Source organism: Fukomys damarensis, unplaced genomic scaffold (assembly GCF_012274545.1).
Source record: "Fukomys damarensis isolate Sample0158 unplaced genomic scaffold, DMR_v1.0_HiC HiC_scaffold_38, whole genome shotgun sequence".
Classification (NCBI taxonomy): Eukaryota; Metazoa; Chordata; class Mammalia; order Rodentia; family Bathyergidae; genus Fukomys; species Fukomys damarensis.
Window position 1 is genome coordinate 23,229,052 of NW_022900950.1, and position 17,098 is coordinate 23,246,149.

The following is a 17,098-nucleotide window of genomic DNA, read 5'->3' on the forward strand; positions in this document are numbered from 1 at the left end:
TTGGCCTACTGGATTTCTGATCAGCAATTGCCCTGTATGGAGCCAGGATCGAACAAGCAAAGATATCTCAAAATCCATACTTGTATTCTAAGAAGGCTGTGTTCCGCAGAGTTGGGCCTGAAAATACAATGAAGGATCCTTCCCAGGCTTGTGGATCCAGAAAAACAAATATCAATGTTTGTTGACTTCTCCTTCTCCTTTTCTTCTTTACTTTGTGAAATATTTTAAAAACCACCTATCCTCTGGTGCCTTTGTTCTTTTGTTTTGTTTTGTTTTGTTTTGTTTTTTGGTACCAGGGATCGAACTCAGGTCCTTGTGCTTGTGAAGCAGGCAGCAGAACCACTGAGCTAAATCTCTGGCCCCTCTGGTAACTTTTTGATGAAAAAGACCTGACTCAACTGATTTAAAGATACCAGACTTCAGACAAATAAAAGAACCTTTTTACAAGGAGACTTAAAAGTGCTTTGCACAAAACAACCCAATATGAGAGGGCATCTACTTTATCTTGGTGCTCAAAAGCAAAGAATGACTTTGTGTACAGAACAGGGAGTGGTCTTGAAAGCTGATGTAAACATAATACACACGCATGCCTCTCTGTCAGGCAGGACACATCACAGCTTCTCAGAGAGTCCCTGAGAACCAAGGCCTCTCCTCCAGCTGTGTCAGTGACCAGAAAGTCTGGCCAGAGAAGCTTCAAAACTGAGTTGGTTCTGAGGTTTCAATTCCCAAGGGTATCATGAAGTGACATCTTTGGGTGCAGAGTGAGTCCCTCCATGCTTGAAAATAGACTAAATGAGAGATGGGGAAACTTAGAAGAGTCTGTAACCTGCTCCCAGGAGTATAATGGTCAGTGTACAACTTCCCACTGTCAGCACCAGGAAATACCAAGAATCACACTTGTGGTGGCTGAATGCCAGCAGACATCTTGTCCCTTCAGCTGTGACAGCAACTTCTCACCACTATGGATCATCCCACCTGTGCTGGCCACACACACCAGGACAGTCCTCACCTGATTTAGCTTGAAAAGAGTCTCTGTGAAAAACTTCTAAAAAACATGGGGTTAATCTTGGCAAGGACCCCTAAGCAGACCCACATGAATGAGATGCTCCCAGCATCAGACACCCACAACCATACCACCCACTGGCAAAGGCAACAGTGCAGTTCAGGTTTGGATGTTCTACCAGGAATGAAGCCAAAGGAAAAATAGTTTTCAAACAGTTGCCACTATGTCCCATCTGCTCTTACTTGATGCTAAATATGTGTGTGTGTGTGTGTGTGTGTGTGTGTGTGTGTGTATAATACTGCAATATACATGAACACATTGGATACACATAAGTATATGCATAGCATGTGCATATAGATTGTGGAAGTCTAACCTGCATTACCCTGGAGATGTTTAACAGTCAGCACAAAGCAACAGTGCTCATGAATATGGCCACAACATACCTGGAAAATCTTGTTGCCAAACTTGCACACGCTAATGTTGTCCAGGGGCAATTGCAGGAGGCATTGCTCACAACAGGCCTCCTCATCTCTGTCACAGCTACCAGGCTGGGAGCATTTCTTCTTACACACCATGGTGGAGTCCTAGGGACCCAAAGGTAAATAGGAAATTAAAGATGACTTTCCCCAGGTGGACCAGATATCCAACCCAGCCTTCCTGCCTTCCTTCTATAACTCACATGTAACTTCTCTAAAGCTTATCTTTCAGGTACTGTGTGTGTGTGTGTGTGTGTGTGTGTGTGTGTTTGTTTGTTTGGTACTGAGGATCAAACTTGTGCTTGCAAGGCAGGCAGCAGCACCACTGAGTTAAATCCCCAGCCCCGGATACCATATTTTAATGTGTTGGAATAAATATTTCATTCTATTGAAAATGTGACCTGGTGATTAGATCTGGGCTAGGCTGTGGGGCATTTTAGTGCCTGGGAACAGCAGGCAAACATTCTCCACCTTTGGGTAGTTTACAGTCCCATGCTCAAGAGACCGGTCCACTCCAGCCAGCAAGTGGCAAGGAAGCCTTTCTCACTGCAAACAGAATGTCTCCTTCATCTTTCTTCTTGCCCTTTTCTTCCACATTATACCTTAACAAAACCAGGCACACGCCTATAATCCCAACACTCGGGAGGCTGAGGCAGGAGGATTGCTGTGAGTTCGAGACTAGCCTGGGCTACATAATGAGTTCCAGGTCAGCTTCAACTACATAGTGAGATCCTGTCTCAAAAACAAACAAACAAACAAACAAAAACCACATTATACCTTAATAGAACTCTGTTGGGTCCCTACCTCCTTGAATTTATGCCACCTTGGGGATCTCATGGAAAAGGATATATTTTTTTATCAAAGAGCATCAATTAAGAGCTAACCTACCAGCCCAGTTGACTGACCATGTGTGTGCTGTGTCTGCAAAGGAACTGAATGAGCAGTTTGACCTGGGTTCTAGAGCTCCACTGTATAAGATATGACTTTGACCAGGCCATTTAACCTCCAGGGAGTGAGAGTCAGAAGTGTTACTTAAAGTATTTCATGATATTCGACCTATAAGGTATCAGGTTTACTGTGTGTTTCCAATGTAAAGTAAATGGCACCTAGAAATTATTAAAAATCAACTCATAACTTGCAAAAACATATACTTTCTCAAACTTTATGTTCTGATTTCTATTTTGAATAACAGGTACTCACTAGCTTTGGAATAATGTGTCCTTCACTTTAGATCTCCTGGTTGGTCTTAATATCTATGTGCCTCTCTTTCCTTCTCTAGCCCTTTAGAAACTGAAAACAAAACAATAACACCCATCACCAACAAAATAGATTATTTTAAAATTGGATTCCCCAGACATTCCAGTTAAGTCACTCACCATGACCCCAAAGCCCTCATGGTAAATGCTTCTCTTCCTGGTTTCACACACAATTTACTACATAAGGATGTTTGCGTATGCGTGATGTGCATCCCTCTAAAATTCTGGGGCTGTGGAATTCTTTCTTTACCAAGAATTAGACTGCCAGCTGCCTCCAGATAAAAGCAAACTATAGCTCAAGGAAGACATGGCACAACGAGCAACACAAATACTATTTTCCCAAACCACCAGGCTCAGCTTTGTGTGGGACTATAAATCCATGCCTGTCCATTCCCTTCAGTGTAATTAAAGCCATTGTCACTTTCTGGCGTGTTCGAGAATTCACGATGGATACTGGATCCAGGGAACATGGCCACATGTTTATGTCTGGCTTTGGAAATGTTCAGGACTGTCCTCAGAGTGTGGCTCTCACCACAGAAACCACATTGTGGGTCCCCAGAGGATGAGGTGAGAGCAGGGTGCTGCACATGAACTACCTGGTGCCCATAAGTGTGATTTCACTTGTGAAGTGGCACCACTGATCCTATGCCTGATAAATACCATTGCTACTGGCTAATAACCCTGAAACTCTAACCCTTTTGTGGGTATGTGTGCCACAGCCCCTCTGTACCACCTCACCTTACAGGTACATGCTGTGCAGTTGTCATAGAGAAATGAAGATCCATTGTCATACACATTGCTGTGAAAGAGGCAGCTCCCAAAAGGAAGGTCAAACACCTTCCTCTGACCTAGAGGGAAGCAACAACACATCATGAGACAGAAGCCAAGCATGTCTCATTGTGTAATCAACAATTACATCACAGGATGTTAAGCACCTCCCAAGAGCAATTAAATCTGGTGCACAAAGAGAGAGCCTTGGGCCAGATGAACCAGGAGATCTCTGGGGGTCATTAATTTAGAGGATCACTGATAAAAAGAGTTTGATACTACCATGAACCCGGACTTTCAACAAATCATGATTATACATCCACCACAGTAAACCATGATGTCTTAGAAATAAAGGCCTCCATAGGGCTTACAAACACATAGAGGCTATTTCAACACAATGACATGGTAAATTCTGAAAAGAAACCAACATGGGAAGTGTGGGGACAGGGAAGTCATAGAGAATTTCTAGGCTACACGAGCTGTATCTCAAACACAAATTCAACCAACCCCCAAAGTGGATAGGATAGGTGGAGGTAGAAGGAGTCAAGATACCTCAAGGACTAGAATTAGCAAAGGGAGCTAATGAAAGAGCATCTATGATGCTCCATGATCCCACAAACCTATGCTGAAACCTAATTGCCAATAGAGCACTAGAAGTTAGGACCTTGGAGAGGCAGTTAGGTCATGAGGATGGAGCCTTCGTGAATGGGGCTGGTGCTCTTCTAAAAGCAGTCTGAAAGAGCATCCTAGTCCCTTCCATTAAGTGAGGTCACACACACTAAGAAGGGCACCATCTATGAGCTGGAAAGCAGAACTTTATGAGACGCAGAATCTACGAGCAATTTGATCTTGGACTTCCCACCTGCACATCTGTGAGAAACATATTTCTATTGTTTAAAAGCTAACCCATTGTGGTATTTCATTATAGCAAAATTAACATATTAACACAGAAATTACATAATGGCCAGTATTCTTGGAGGCTAAGTCAGGAGGATTATAAATCTGAGCCCTGCCTGGGAAACTTAATGACTTAGTGAGACCTCGGCTCAAAATAAAAATAAAAGGGGCTTGGATATAGCTCAATGCTAAGGTCCTCGGCTCAATCCTCAGTACTTGGGGGAGGGGCATAAAAGCATAAAGGATGAAGCTAACTCAGAGGGAAAAGAGGCAGAATCCAATGCCACATACCAAGTGCCCAACCTTTCATAGGCATTATATCTGTAGAATTATCTCACCTTCCACTGATAAGAGAATTGGATTCACAACCAGAAACTCCAAGAAGGCAAAACACAAATATGAAGCAAAATCCAATTTCTTCCTTTCTTTCAAGTTTGAGATTTTACTCCCTAATGTACTTCTAGCCATCTATAGAGCATTAGTTCAATTAAAGATAAAGTTAAGAAACCAGCAATTCAGGGCTGGTGATTTAGCCGGCACCACACAGGTCCACAGTTTGATTCCTGGTACCAGGAGAGAAAAAAAAGAAAGAAAGAAACCAGCAATTCATATTCACTACTCATATTTATACCCAATCTTTTTTCTTGAAAAATAAAAGAATAACAATCTTTATCAGTAAGCTGTGCTCTTTTTGGAATCAGAGTTGTTGAAAATAGTAAGAGTCTTCTTATCAGAGTTAGCTTGTAGGCCAGAATATAGCATAGATTCAGAACTAAATCATTAGTTTGGCTTTCAACCTGAAGAATAAATTTGTTAGTCCTCAAAACGTGACAGTGAGTTGCAATTTGGGTCCCACATGTAGACTTCCTTGTGATGTGTGTAAGATTTCTCTGCACCTTGCTAACTGTACTCATACAATGGCAACCACAGTCGATGTGTCATAGCAACACTCCTAATATTAAGCCGTACAACCAAAAACTCTTTAAAAGTAAGAAAATTTAGCATACTGATTGTCAATATTCCAAACAACTCAGGTAAGTGGTATGCTCAAATTATATGGGGAATGCTTAAATTTTATGAATTTATTACAGTAAAAGACACACTGTCATTAGGCCCATTCAAAATTCTCCCCCATGCTGCAAACACACTTACCCCATTGTTCTTGCCACTTTCTGAAGCAGTTCTGGAAGTCCTGTTTTGTGAGTGACTTTACAAAGTATGATCAAAACTATATTGAATGCTGCTGCCAAGTGCCATCCAGAAGAAAGGCAGGCTCATAAAAACATGACAGTGTCCTCATCCACCTATGCACCAGATCTGGCATCTTGTAACTTCTAGCTCTTCTCCAAAGTCAAATGAAAGGAAAATATTTTGGATTAATTCAAGCAGCCATGACAGTACAACTGAAGACACTCATGAAAGAGGACTTTCAGAACTGCTTCACAAAGAGAAAACATAATTGGATAAGTGTGTGGGAAGCAAAGGAGAGATTGTGAGGGGTATCAATGGTAATGCAACCTTTACTGTAATAAATTTTTTAAAATTTAAGCATTTTACTTTTCAATCATACCAAGTACTGAATGCACACCTCAGTCTTGAGCCTCTTGAACTTCTTGAGAACTGACAGGCTAAATAATAAGTTTAACTGCAAAATATAAAATTCAATCTTTCCCAAAATATTCATCTACAGAACCCTTCTAGGGTTACTCTAAAGTATCAGAAGGCTGTGTGTAAATCACATAGATTTATTTGGTCAATCCCATAGAATCATTTTGCATCTAAGTTTAAGACATTGCCATACATAAGATAACCATAAGAAGTTTTTCTTTGTATTTACTGTAAAAGTGAGAGTGAAGATATTTTTCACTAATTTCAACACTATTTTCTTTTATCAACCCATCTAATATATTTCTGTCCTGTAAGAAGTAAAAAGAGCTCTGCCTCTTTTTAAGTTAAGTAATTTTCTTAAAGTTTTGATAAACTGGTTTGTCTTTTTCCTATCTTTTATCTATATGTGCTTCAATTATTTTGTAAGTCACCTCAAATCCTTTTTGGCAAAAGGCAGGAGACAAATAGATACCAAGCTCTATATAGAGACTTTCTTCTCTGCTGATCAAAATAAATCTTTTTCATGGCTGAGATCCACATTTCCTCTCCAGAACCCTTCTACCTTTAGAGAGAATGGCTCTCTCCCTCTTTCTATATCTGGTTCTTGTACCATTATCACAGAACTCAATATTGTTGCCTAGGTGAGTGGGTGGGACCTGATCTATCACCTGAATGATCTATGAATTGTTCATCGAAAGGATTCTTCAACATTTTAATCCCCCTAAACAAATGTGACCAATGGCTTAATTTTTCACTTGTTAAACCTAAGTATTCCCTAAAATTATGGATATCAAGCTTTTAGCACAGTGCTAGGCACTCACTAACACCACCCATGAGTGGGAGGTGGTGACCATTATCATTATTAGTAGTGACATAATTCAAATATGATCCTGGGCTATGTCCCAATGGGAAGGGTGCTGGGTGTTGCTCCTTGTGCACTTATCTCTGATGACACTCTCCTTTGGAAATGAAGAAAGCAAGGCAAGGAATTTGTAATGTAAAAGGCAGGGGTGTGTCATAGGAAGGAATTCTGGTGAAGGGGAAATTTAAAAGTAAAACAGTACCCAGATAGCCAAAAGTCTGTGTAAATTTAACATTTCAGCATCTGTGAAGTATCCTGGTGTTGCTTTTCTTTATTTCTTCCTGTCTTTTGTTAGGTGAATGTTTCCTTTTACCATGAAAATACACAAGATCTTACCTGAATCTCCAAATCATCATGGCACAGTTTTAAGATTACTAAAGGGATTTGTTCTGAGACTGGGAGGATGGCCTGATTAAACCATTTCTATACCATTCCACCACAGTTTAGCCCAATCAAAGAAGTTTTACTTGGGGAAATTAGGATTTTCAAAGTTTTCCAAAATGTACTATTCCTTTTGTAGTCTTTCTTAAAACCACAAATGATCAGTAAAACCTGGACTCAACACAACAGCCATTGCTCAAGTGGCAAAGCTTCTCAGTGGACTTATCATGTCCATGGACTTGACTTTAAAGTATTAATCAAGTCTGCTTATCCTTGAGCCAGGTCCAAGCTTCCTTCCTCTATGATGGCTCGCCTGGGAGAAGCATCACTGCTTCCCGACAGCCCATAGCATGGCCATTTCTGCCTCACTGACTAGGCTCATCTTACTCCAGGGCCACAAAGGCACACAGGTGGCCCATGAATCCTATGTGCATGGAAATATCTTTAATCAGGTGTGCTCAAATGATTCTCCTTTGTTCTTTTATTCCATATTTATTTACAAAGTGTGTGTGTGTGTGTGTGTGTGTGCGTGCATGAACTTATGTAATTTTCTTTTTTTTTTCAGGAAAGCAAATATTGTTAGATGAGATTAAGGTAGAAACTGAGTGTGGTGGGACATTCCTGTAACACCTGCACTCAAGAGGCTAAGCCAGGAGGATTGCTACAATTCAAGGATAGCCTCACTACATAGTGAGTTCAAGGCCCACTGGAACTATATGGCAAGACCCTGTCTCACAAAAACAAAAATAAGACATAAAAGCAAACTAACACAAACTAACCAACTACATTAGAATCCCTCAGAGAGGAGAAAACTGTCTTAGTTTAACAATACCTTTGTTTGCCAATCTGGATATAAAAACAAAACAAATTTCAGAGTATGGCTGCAGCAATCTTGTAGATGAGAAAAATGAATCGGTAAGAGGCTTTGGAGGTGGAGAAATCCAACTATAAGCGAAAGGAGAAAAGATGCAAGGGAAGTATGAGCCCTAATTAATAGGAAGTTGGAGGTCAAAGAGAAGAGACAAGCAGTGAGATCCCCTAAGCAGAGTAACTGAGCCCTTGTGGTAACAGGGAACTCAATGCTCCATTTTACAGGGCTGCCTGATGCCCATGCTTCTCTGAGGAATAAATGCCCTCCCCAGCTGCAAACCACCAGGAATTCAATGGAACCACAAGTCATCAAAAGACTTGAGGTAGAAGGATTTCTAATGGGACAAAATGATGTTTCACAAAAGCAAAACAGAGATAAAAGAAACAGCAAAGGTAGAAGCACAAAGCTAAAAGTGATTAAGGACCATACCAGACCCCAGAGATCCCCCCAGAGATTTTGCGGACACTTCCCCACCACAATGAAATTGGTAACAGCACCTCTACACACACAGGAGTTCCATTTTCAGCAACTTTATTTCACAGCTTCTTGAAAAGGTTTCATGGGAGAAAGTACATTAAATGTGCAATTTAGTGCCCAGAACACAGTGAATGCTTAGAAAAAGTCCTCACACTGTCTTCTTGCTGTTACCTGCCAAACCTCCCTTTCACTGCATGTCATCTTCCTGCACCCCTTGCCCCTGCAGGTAACTGGAGTCTGCATCTTTCCATGACATCATTTCCAACACTGCTAGGAAATGTGCCACTAACAGCCTTCAGCCAATTACAGCTTCTTCAGTCCTGCTCGAGCTCATCTCCAGGAGCAGTGTCCTAGGTCACCTGGGGTCCAGGTTCCAGATCAACTGAAGACAAGAGAAGAAGCCACACCCTGTTCACATCTCCCACTCCCATGATTCCAGGAGGAGGAGTCTCTAGTGAGCCAGGAACCAGGGTCATCCCAGAACCCCAGGGAGCAGTGCGCATACACACTGTACACAGAAACTCCCAAAAGAAATTCATTATTCTTTGACCTGAAAATAGTCACTCACCCAAGCATTTGGGGCAGCACTGTCCTGGGGGTGTGTGACTAAGGTGCTGGGGACAAGAGAGAATGGGACAGACTTCTCTCACGCACTGTGTCCTGCCTCCCTAAGAAAAGAGAGGGAAAAAAGGCACATTTAGAAAAGTCAGTGCATATAGATTGCACAACCAAGACATCCTGAACAGACCTAGAGCCCTTCCCGAAGATCCTGAGACTCTCCGTACCTCTGGGTCCCTAATCCATATGATTCCCTCAAGTAACCTTTGACCCTCCATGTGGATGCTTCAACTAATAGCTGCAAAAGACAGCCCCCAAAGGTGATCACAGACAGGATCACCTCTCCTTGCCTGCTACCACCTGCTTTTATCTAGTCCCTTTCAAGACTCACTTTGGCATAAGTCTAGAGCAGTGAAGGTGAACTTTTAGAGACAAGGGCCCAAACTGCAACCCCCAAACCACACATTTACTGCAAAGTGCCAACACTACAATTAAACCCAAATACTGAGGTTTTAGTTTAGAAACAACTCATACATTAGCATCTCTTGTCTTAAAAAACAAATAATACACATGCCATAGGTGCACCATCACGGGTCCCTCTGCAACCTTTTCCCTCTGCCTAAGATTTCAGACATCTGGTACCAATACCAGGGAAGTTTCATGCAAACCAGGATGAGTAGGCCATTCCCAAAGCTCCTGCCTCTCTCTCCACCCCAATCTCACCCATATATAGAACCTTCAGTGTTTCATGAGACTTTTCCTCCTTTTTCAGCACCCATTCCCATCTAGCTCCTGTTTTGCTTTGTTTTGGGTACCAGGAATCAAACTCAGGACCTTGTGCTTGCAAGGCCAGTATAGTGCCATTGAGTTAAATCCCCGGCCCCAGATAACTTCTTGCATGAAGACCCCACTCTGCACAGCTAGAAAGTGTGCCTGGGATGGCCTGGTGGTAGTCCATCCGGCAGAAGTGGCCATTCTGCTGTAAGTGGAAGCTTGGAAAGCCACATTTATGAGAACCCACTCCCTGGCTTCAGCAAGCTAACCGCATCTGGTTCCCTTAATTAAGCATAGGCCTGATGATTGATTTGAGAAGAACTGGCATAGCCTTGAGGCTTATGGGAGAAGTTTTGAAGCCTTCAAATATTTTCCCTACTTTCCTACCCTCATTCTGCACCCTTTCTGTTCCCATAACCCACTGGGAATGAGGGCTGGAAATGATTCTGTAGCATGTGAAATGGCACTCACCCTTTGATCAGGATGCAGAGCCTGGCTGCCTAGCTGGACCTAGGAGCAGGGCCGCTTAACAGTTACCAAAAATTCTCTCCAAATGTGGTAAAAGTCATCATAACTGAATCAGCTAAATTCTACTACATTTTAAAGAATTGTTTCCTGTACTCATGTTCCTGTACTCAAGACTGGAATTCACTGTTAATTCTGAGATGGTGGTTGGAAGAAAGGAAAGAGCTTGGGAGTGTAGTTTAAAAAGAAGATGCAACCTGAGTAGGAAGGGTTCTACACGGTCCCTAATCCTTCACCATAGCCACGGTGCAAAGCTGACTTTTGCACATAAGAACCCCTCAGAATTAGGAACTGGATCAAAAATCTTCACAAAAGTGGCAGCTTTCCTTAGCCATACCTCTTTTGGACCTGGAATTTTGTTTTGCTTATGTTTAGGTCATAGCACCTACTTACAAGGGTGAAGACTTTGGTACTAGACTTCCCCTGTTCTTGGCCAGCACTGGATAGAAAACCTGCCAATCAAAGCAGATGAGCTGTTGGGCTGAGAGGGCTGAGGAAGAGGCACAGGAGAGACAGGAGTCCTCCCCGACATGAAGTAGGGGGCGGGCACAGGTTTGTGTGACCTGTGCCTAAGTATGCCATCCTCATCCCTAAGGTAGGGACTAAGGCTTGACTTACCTTAAGGCTAAGACTAAATTTGAGGTACCTGCTCAGAAATGTGCTACCCAGCAAAAAAAGTGGCAGGCCTGACATGTAATTCAGTTCCAACTTCCAAGCCTAGTTGCTTCCTTCCCTCTACTCTGCTCTTCCAAAGGCAGTTTCTCAGCATGGATAGAGCTTAACTATCTGATGGTCAGAACTCCCTCCCCTTTGAGCCATTTTTGCCTTTTCTGGTAGATTCTGGATGCATCTTTATGTCTATTTCTTAGGCTTAAATAACTTGGATAAAATGTATTACCTCTATGTTATTATCTACTAAGATAAAAAAATCCAAATCATGCTCCAACCTTATTTTCCTCCGGGGCTTATTCCTATCAGGTTCTCTTCTCTTCCCCACCCCTTCTTAAGCTATTTTACTCCCCAAACTAGATTTGCCAAAATAGGAAGTCTCAGAGCTTAGGGCTTCTTTCTTCCTCTTCTCCAGAAAGAGGAGAAAGCCCTCACTATCATTCTTACACCCAACTGAGAACCCACCAATGAGGCCCGTGATATGCCTCTTCCATTTGGGGGACTCTGCAAATTCTGATGAGGCACCATCATGTTTAGCAACCTGCAATGACTGTCATATTCAGAACTCTGCAATGACTGGGTTTCTACCTAGGTCAGACTCACCCATGGAGCTCTTCAGTAAAGGATGCAGAGGGCTTCGCTTCCAAGATGCTGGTGCAGTAACAGCATTTGGACTTTATTCAAGCTGCAGCTCTACCCCTCCCAGGCTGTACTGCCGTCTTCCAACTCCAAACCCTCTCATGCCTGCCAGGGCTCCTGGGCTGAGGCTGGGAGTCTACAACCAGATCTCCAGCACAGGCTCTGTGGCAGGGGTACCAGATGGAGCGGCTGCTTCTTTTTGCCGTCTCCAGCAGCCTCCTGTTCTCAGGATCTGCAGTGAGCAGCTTTTCCCCAAATCAGCAACCTAAGTACATTTCCACTGCTGCCCACACCTCATACACACCAAACCAATCTCAACTCAGCATGATGGTGTACAGCTCCCAACACTTTGGTGGGATGAGGCAGGAAGATCACAAGTTCAAGTCCAATGCACACAATTTAGGAACCTAACAAGATCCTGTCTCAAAATAAAAATTAAAAAGCTACTGCGGATGTATCTCTGTGAAGGCCCTGGGTTTAAGCCCTAGTTCTGCCAAACAAACAGAGCTGGTTTCTCCACCTTTTCTGACTTCTTGACATGGCTGCCTTTCTGTAGCCCAGGACCCTTCTTGCTCAAAGCCATCATTGTGACATCTTCCTGTCTCTCCCCCATCTCCTTCCCTAACCCTAGCCTCCTCCTTCTTCCCTTTGATGGGGACTTTGTTAGAGGCACACATAGGATGCTCATCCCACAGCCATATCCTTAGTGTGCCCCATCAGCACAATTCCTTACCACATACATCACATTTGCAGGTCTAAGGGATAATGACATGAACAACTTGGGTGAGGAAGCATTATTCTGTCCATCACAGTCATAGAGAAATAACACTTATTCCTCTGTGTAGTGTCAGACATATTTCAGGACTGATGTCACCCAGCACACTAAAGAAATATGTTTTGCAGAAGCTAGTCTCCAGAAAAGAAAGCCCAGAGTCTCAGTATGAGTACTATGATGCAGTGTGCAAACTAACAAATGCAGTCCCCTTCTTATCCATTCTTTCTTTTAGAAGCTGAAGATGAAAGCAGACAATCTGATGTCTGTAGGAGACATCCCTGCCCAGTACCTGTGGGGCATGTGGCACATGCTTCTTCCCTTCCCTAATTCAGCTATACTGTATTATATCAGGAGTCAGACTGAAGCTCTGCATGACTAAAACGGGCGTGTTAGCGAACAGAGTTGGACTAGTATTGCTTCTCTGCTAATGGCTGTCACTGAGGCCTAAGTCCTGGTCAGTGAAGTGGCAGGGCCCTGATAAGTTACATGCCACTGAGGTCAGTGTGATCCCAATTATAATTCTTTACCCTGAATTACTGCTTTTCACTGACCTTGTGAGCTACTTGCTAATTGCACCTGGTCGCAATACCAGTTTCTTCTATTCTAGCAAGATAAGCAGTGTCTACTCCCTGATAACCTTGCCTGGTGCCATCAAGCCAGGTGTTCAGCAGTAATTCACTAGATGACTTCAAGCATGCCCTACTCCCTATTCCTTCCCATGATTGTATTCAATAAATACTGGATTGCTTTGGGGCCTTTGTCTTTGCTGCCATCAACAGCACTGACCCGGACCCGAGACTCAGCTTCTCCACTCTAAGTCTTGTTTCTGTCTGTTCTTGAATTCACCTTGCGCTGTGATGGCTCACAGGCCAGGACCCATGGTAGAGGTAGAGGTCCTGATAACTTCCCCTTCCCCACCCCCTACAGATGACCCCTTCTCTTTTTCTTAATTGTCACAGGAAAACCTCAGCACTAACAGACAGCATCACAGGAACTTTCCACATCACAGAAACCTCTCCTTGCTGTCCCTGTTGTGAGAGCCCTGATGGCCACACTGAGCCCGGAAGCTAATTTTTCCCCTATGCTGTGGGTTTTAGCCAGTCACTCTCTGGTGCATGCCATCATACCCAGAAAGAATGCCAGTGTCCTCATGAGGACAGACAGATGACTCTCAAGAGTCTGACCATGTCATCCTAGTCCAAGTTTCCTGCTAAACTTGTAGCAAATGCCTGTATTGGTCACAGCCAAATACATTGCCTGCACCAGGTAGCCTGGGCTGCCAAAAGCCTGGGAAGATGCTATCCTTCAGCAATGGCCCAGTTGCATGGGGATAGCCTTAGAGGTCAATGTGCGGATGGGGCAGAGCCAAAGACCATAACTTCATGAAATACTTATTGCGTTAATAAAGAAAGAAGTGATGGGAATGTCTGTATTATGGCTCTGCTGGCCTCATTTTCTACTAATAAATTTCAGTATGGTGTTTGTCTCATATCTAAAGGTAAGCTCTGTCTCATCTTCCTGTTGAACTCCTGATCTTAGCTATCACCTGACATTTAGCTGAATGGTAGGTTTTTGTTTTTTATAATGGTTTTGGTTTTTGCTTTGAAAAGGAAAACTGAATAATCTTTCCCTCCCCAAACCCAGGCTTTTGACTCTGGCAGATACTTGAATCATAGATGTAATAGGAATGCCATTTGATGTGTGTTCCAAGTGGCTATGTGTTTCCACTCATAGTTCATAGTTTTCTGTGTCTATTTTAGAAGCAGGAAGATAAGGCCACTCCACAGACTGAGGTAGACAAGATCTCTGACGAATGCCCTGGAAGCTGAGGGGCAGGGAGGAGCTTTGGGATCAGAATAAATTTGCCAGCCCTAGCGTGTTCAGGAGCAGGAGCTAGGGACGTCCAGGACATAAGCTATCTGCACTGAGGAAGGTGACACCCTCCTGGCCCAGGAAGCAGAGTGGTGGGGACTTGCTAAGCAGGCCTAAGAATCTGCAAACGCTTCTAAACAGCCAGTAAGTAGATAAGTAAATCCAAATGGGAACACACTCCTAATATTTCAGATCCTGAAATCTTGCAGACCACCCTGGTAGAACATTTCTCAGCTGCCACACAGAAAAAGAAGCAAAACGAAAAGGAGAGAGCCCTTTACCTTCCTTGCCATTTTTATCAAAGTTCAAACTGTCATCATCATGTCAGTAGACAAAGCTATTACAAGCCAGCCAGGGACACATCAAATGCTCCATCCACGGTGTGGCCCATTTCCAGGGAGAGGAAAAGGACAATCACTCAGGCTCACATGTCCTGTAAGTCAGGAGAAATCCCTGGAAGGAAGAATTTACATCATGATATGGAGAGAGCCATCTTTCACATTCCTGACTGTGCACACCACAGTGATAATGCCATGCACCTAAGGGAAGTTACACGGAGCCCTGGATAGTCAGAAGCATCTAGTAGCACCAGACAGCAAAGACTCAAAAACCAAGCAATCATCTGCAAGCTGGTTCTCTGAAGCCTCTACTTTCGGTTTGACTTCCTAAAACAGATGATGTGCTCTGCCTACTGTATATTTATTGCATGCCACAAAGTTCCACAGGGGTAAAGCACTTGCCCCAAACAAAGCTGAGGAGCCAGATTAATGTTTCTTCTTCTCCCACAGCACCCACAGCACAAGAGACCACAGTCGCTTCAGAATTATTTGGTTCTCAGTCAACACCTACTCACTGGGTGGTCAGTTAAAGCTGAAAAGAACCTAAAAATGTATGTGCTCCAATGAGGTCTCCTGAGGTACAAAAGTATTTGTCTTAAAACAGTATGTCTTAAGATATATCTAGACTCACCACCCTGGTGTTTTGAAAAAAAATTATAGTTAGAGGTCTTTGAGGGTTTCTTAAGTAAGCATGCACATACTAAAACTAAGAGTAGATGAAACTTCATTTTAACTTCTCAGGATCCATTGACTCAGCACAGATATTTGGTTTTCATCCACTCATTCTACATTTGAGATTGTGTATGTCAGATGCCATGGTATTTTAATAAATATTCCAAAATGCCTATTCAGTATACATGACGGTGCACAATTCTGTATTGTGTATCAGCTAACAGTCTCTCAGTGGTTAAGGTGGCATCTAACACACAGCAGACACTTGACCACTGCCTGCTTAATAAGTGACTGGGGGGCTCAGAGATTTATGGGTTGGACAGGTCATTGAAGTTTAGGAAAATGTGTATCTCCCCAGACTTTTTAGGAGATGAAAATTATTCATTATGTGACTGGACTTAAAGAGAAAATTTTTAAAAGAAAATAAAAGAAATAGTCTTTGCTAGGACTCAGTAGATGAAGCAACTAATTGAGCTAATTCTTCTAACAAGTCTTAGTACTTACTTGGAACTCCACTATGATTTCTAAATCACCTGCTTCTCAGGCTGATAGTGAAAAGTAACTGTTAAAACAAAATCACAAAGGTCAGGGATTTAGCTCAATGGTGCCGCTGCCAGCCTCAAAAGTACAAGGTCCCAAGTTTGATCCCCAGTACCAAAAAAAAAACAAAAACAAAACAAAAAAAAAAAACGCAATCACATGATGTTCCCTTCCCTCTACCAGGAAAATAAGTTTAGATTCTCAGAAACCCCTAAGGCCCACGTCCACCACACCATGACATCTCAAAGGAGGGCTCACCACAAGGACACTGAGACCCTGTAGGGATGGTTACAAGGTACCAATCATTTGTTTCTCTCCATCTGTGGAAGCAGAGGCAGTGAGGTGGGTCCTCTCCAGAAATGATCACATTTTCTCTGTATACTCATAATTACTGGGTGAAGAGAAACATCATGGGTCTCCCTTCTCCACCTGATGTGCAGGTAGCAGATATGTGTTCATCATCCACTTCAGCAGTTCTGTGACATATGCTCAGGCTGCACACTGAGATCAAAACCTGGTCTGAGTTTAAACCTGCTCAGATTTGTGAACTCTAGAGAAATGAAGGGTAAAGCACATTTTTATTGGGTTCGTGTCTCTTGCATCAGACGAGGTTCTGTTTGGATGCTCACATCGCCATTATTTCTCCCTTGAAATGTCTGGTTGCTCTTCACTCCACAGGCCCAATGGCATATCTTAGTTCCAAATGTCCACAAGCAATTGTGGATTGTCTCTCAAAATTATGCTAGCTGGGACAGGGTAGGTGGGGAGAAATGAAACATGACTATAATCAGGCAATTCAGGTTTCTCATTCTTGTTAGCTCATGGAGCTCAGGCAAGCTATTTAACTCAGAATTTTATTTTCTTCATCAAGAAAAAAAAAAAGAACCTAACATCTCACACATTGTATAACAACTGTCAAAGTTAATTTTAAAATACTCCAGGAACCTGGCACAGAGTACCATTTAGTAATATTAATTCTCAATGATTATTCTAAAAATAAATCAGTTGTGGATCTTTTTCAAATTATGTATTTTTCTGTAAATGTTTAAGTGCCATACAAGAGTTTTCATTTCCAACTACTTTCCCTGTTGGGTTATTAAGGTGGTAGTTCACTTCATAGAAAAATAACTTTATAGG

The 17,098-nt window shown here is 42.7% G+C and overlaps 1 protein-coding gene across 2 annotated transcripts in view; it reads right to left on the bottom strand.

Annotated features, from left to right (window-relative positions):
* The window catches only part of LOC104868874 (BMP-binding endothelial regulator protein), a 221,046-nt gene that overhangs the window by 109,118 nt on the left and 94,830 nt on the right, over positions 1 to 17,098 (bottom strand). For both annotated transcript variants that reach the window (XM_010633862.3, XM_033760005.1), the window contains 3 exons: positions 9,168 to 9,267; positions 3,474 to 3,583; positions 1,447 to 1,587 (listed from right to left, as the gene is read on the bottom strand). In XM_010633862.3, the coding sequence (XP_010632164.1) occupies positions 1,447 to 1,587; positions 3,474 to 3,583; positions 9,168 to 9,267 (351 nt within the window). The remainder of the gene's footprint in view (positions 1 to 1,446; positions 1,588 to 3,473; positions 3,584 to 9,167; positions 9,268 to 17,098) is intronic.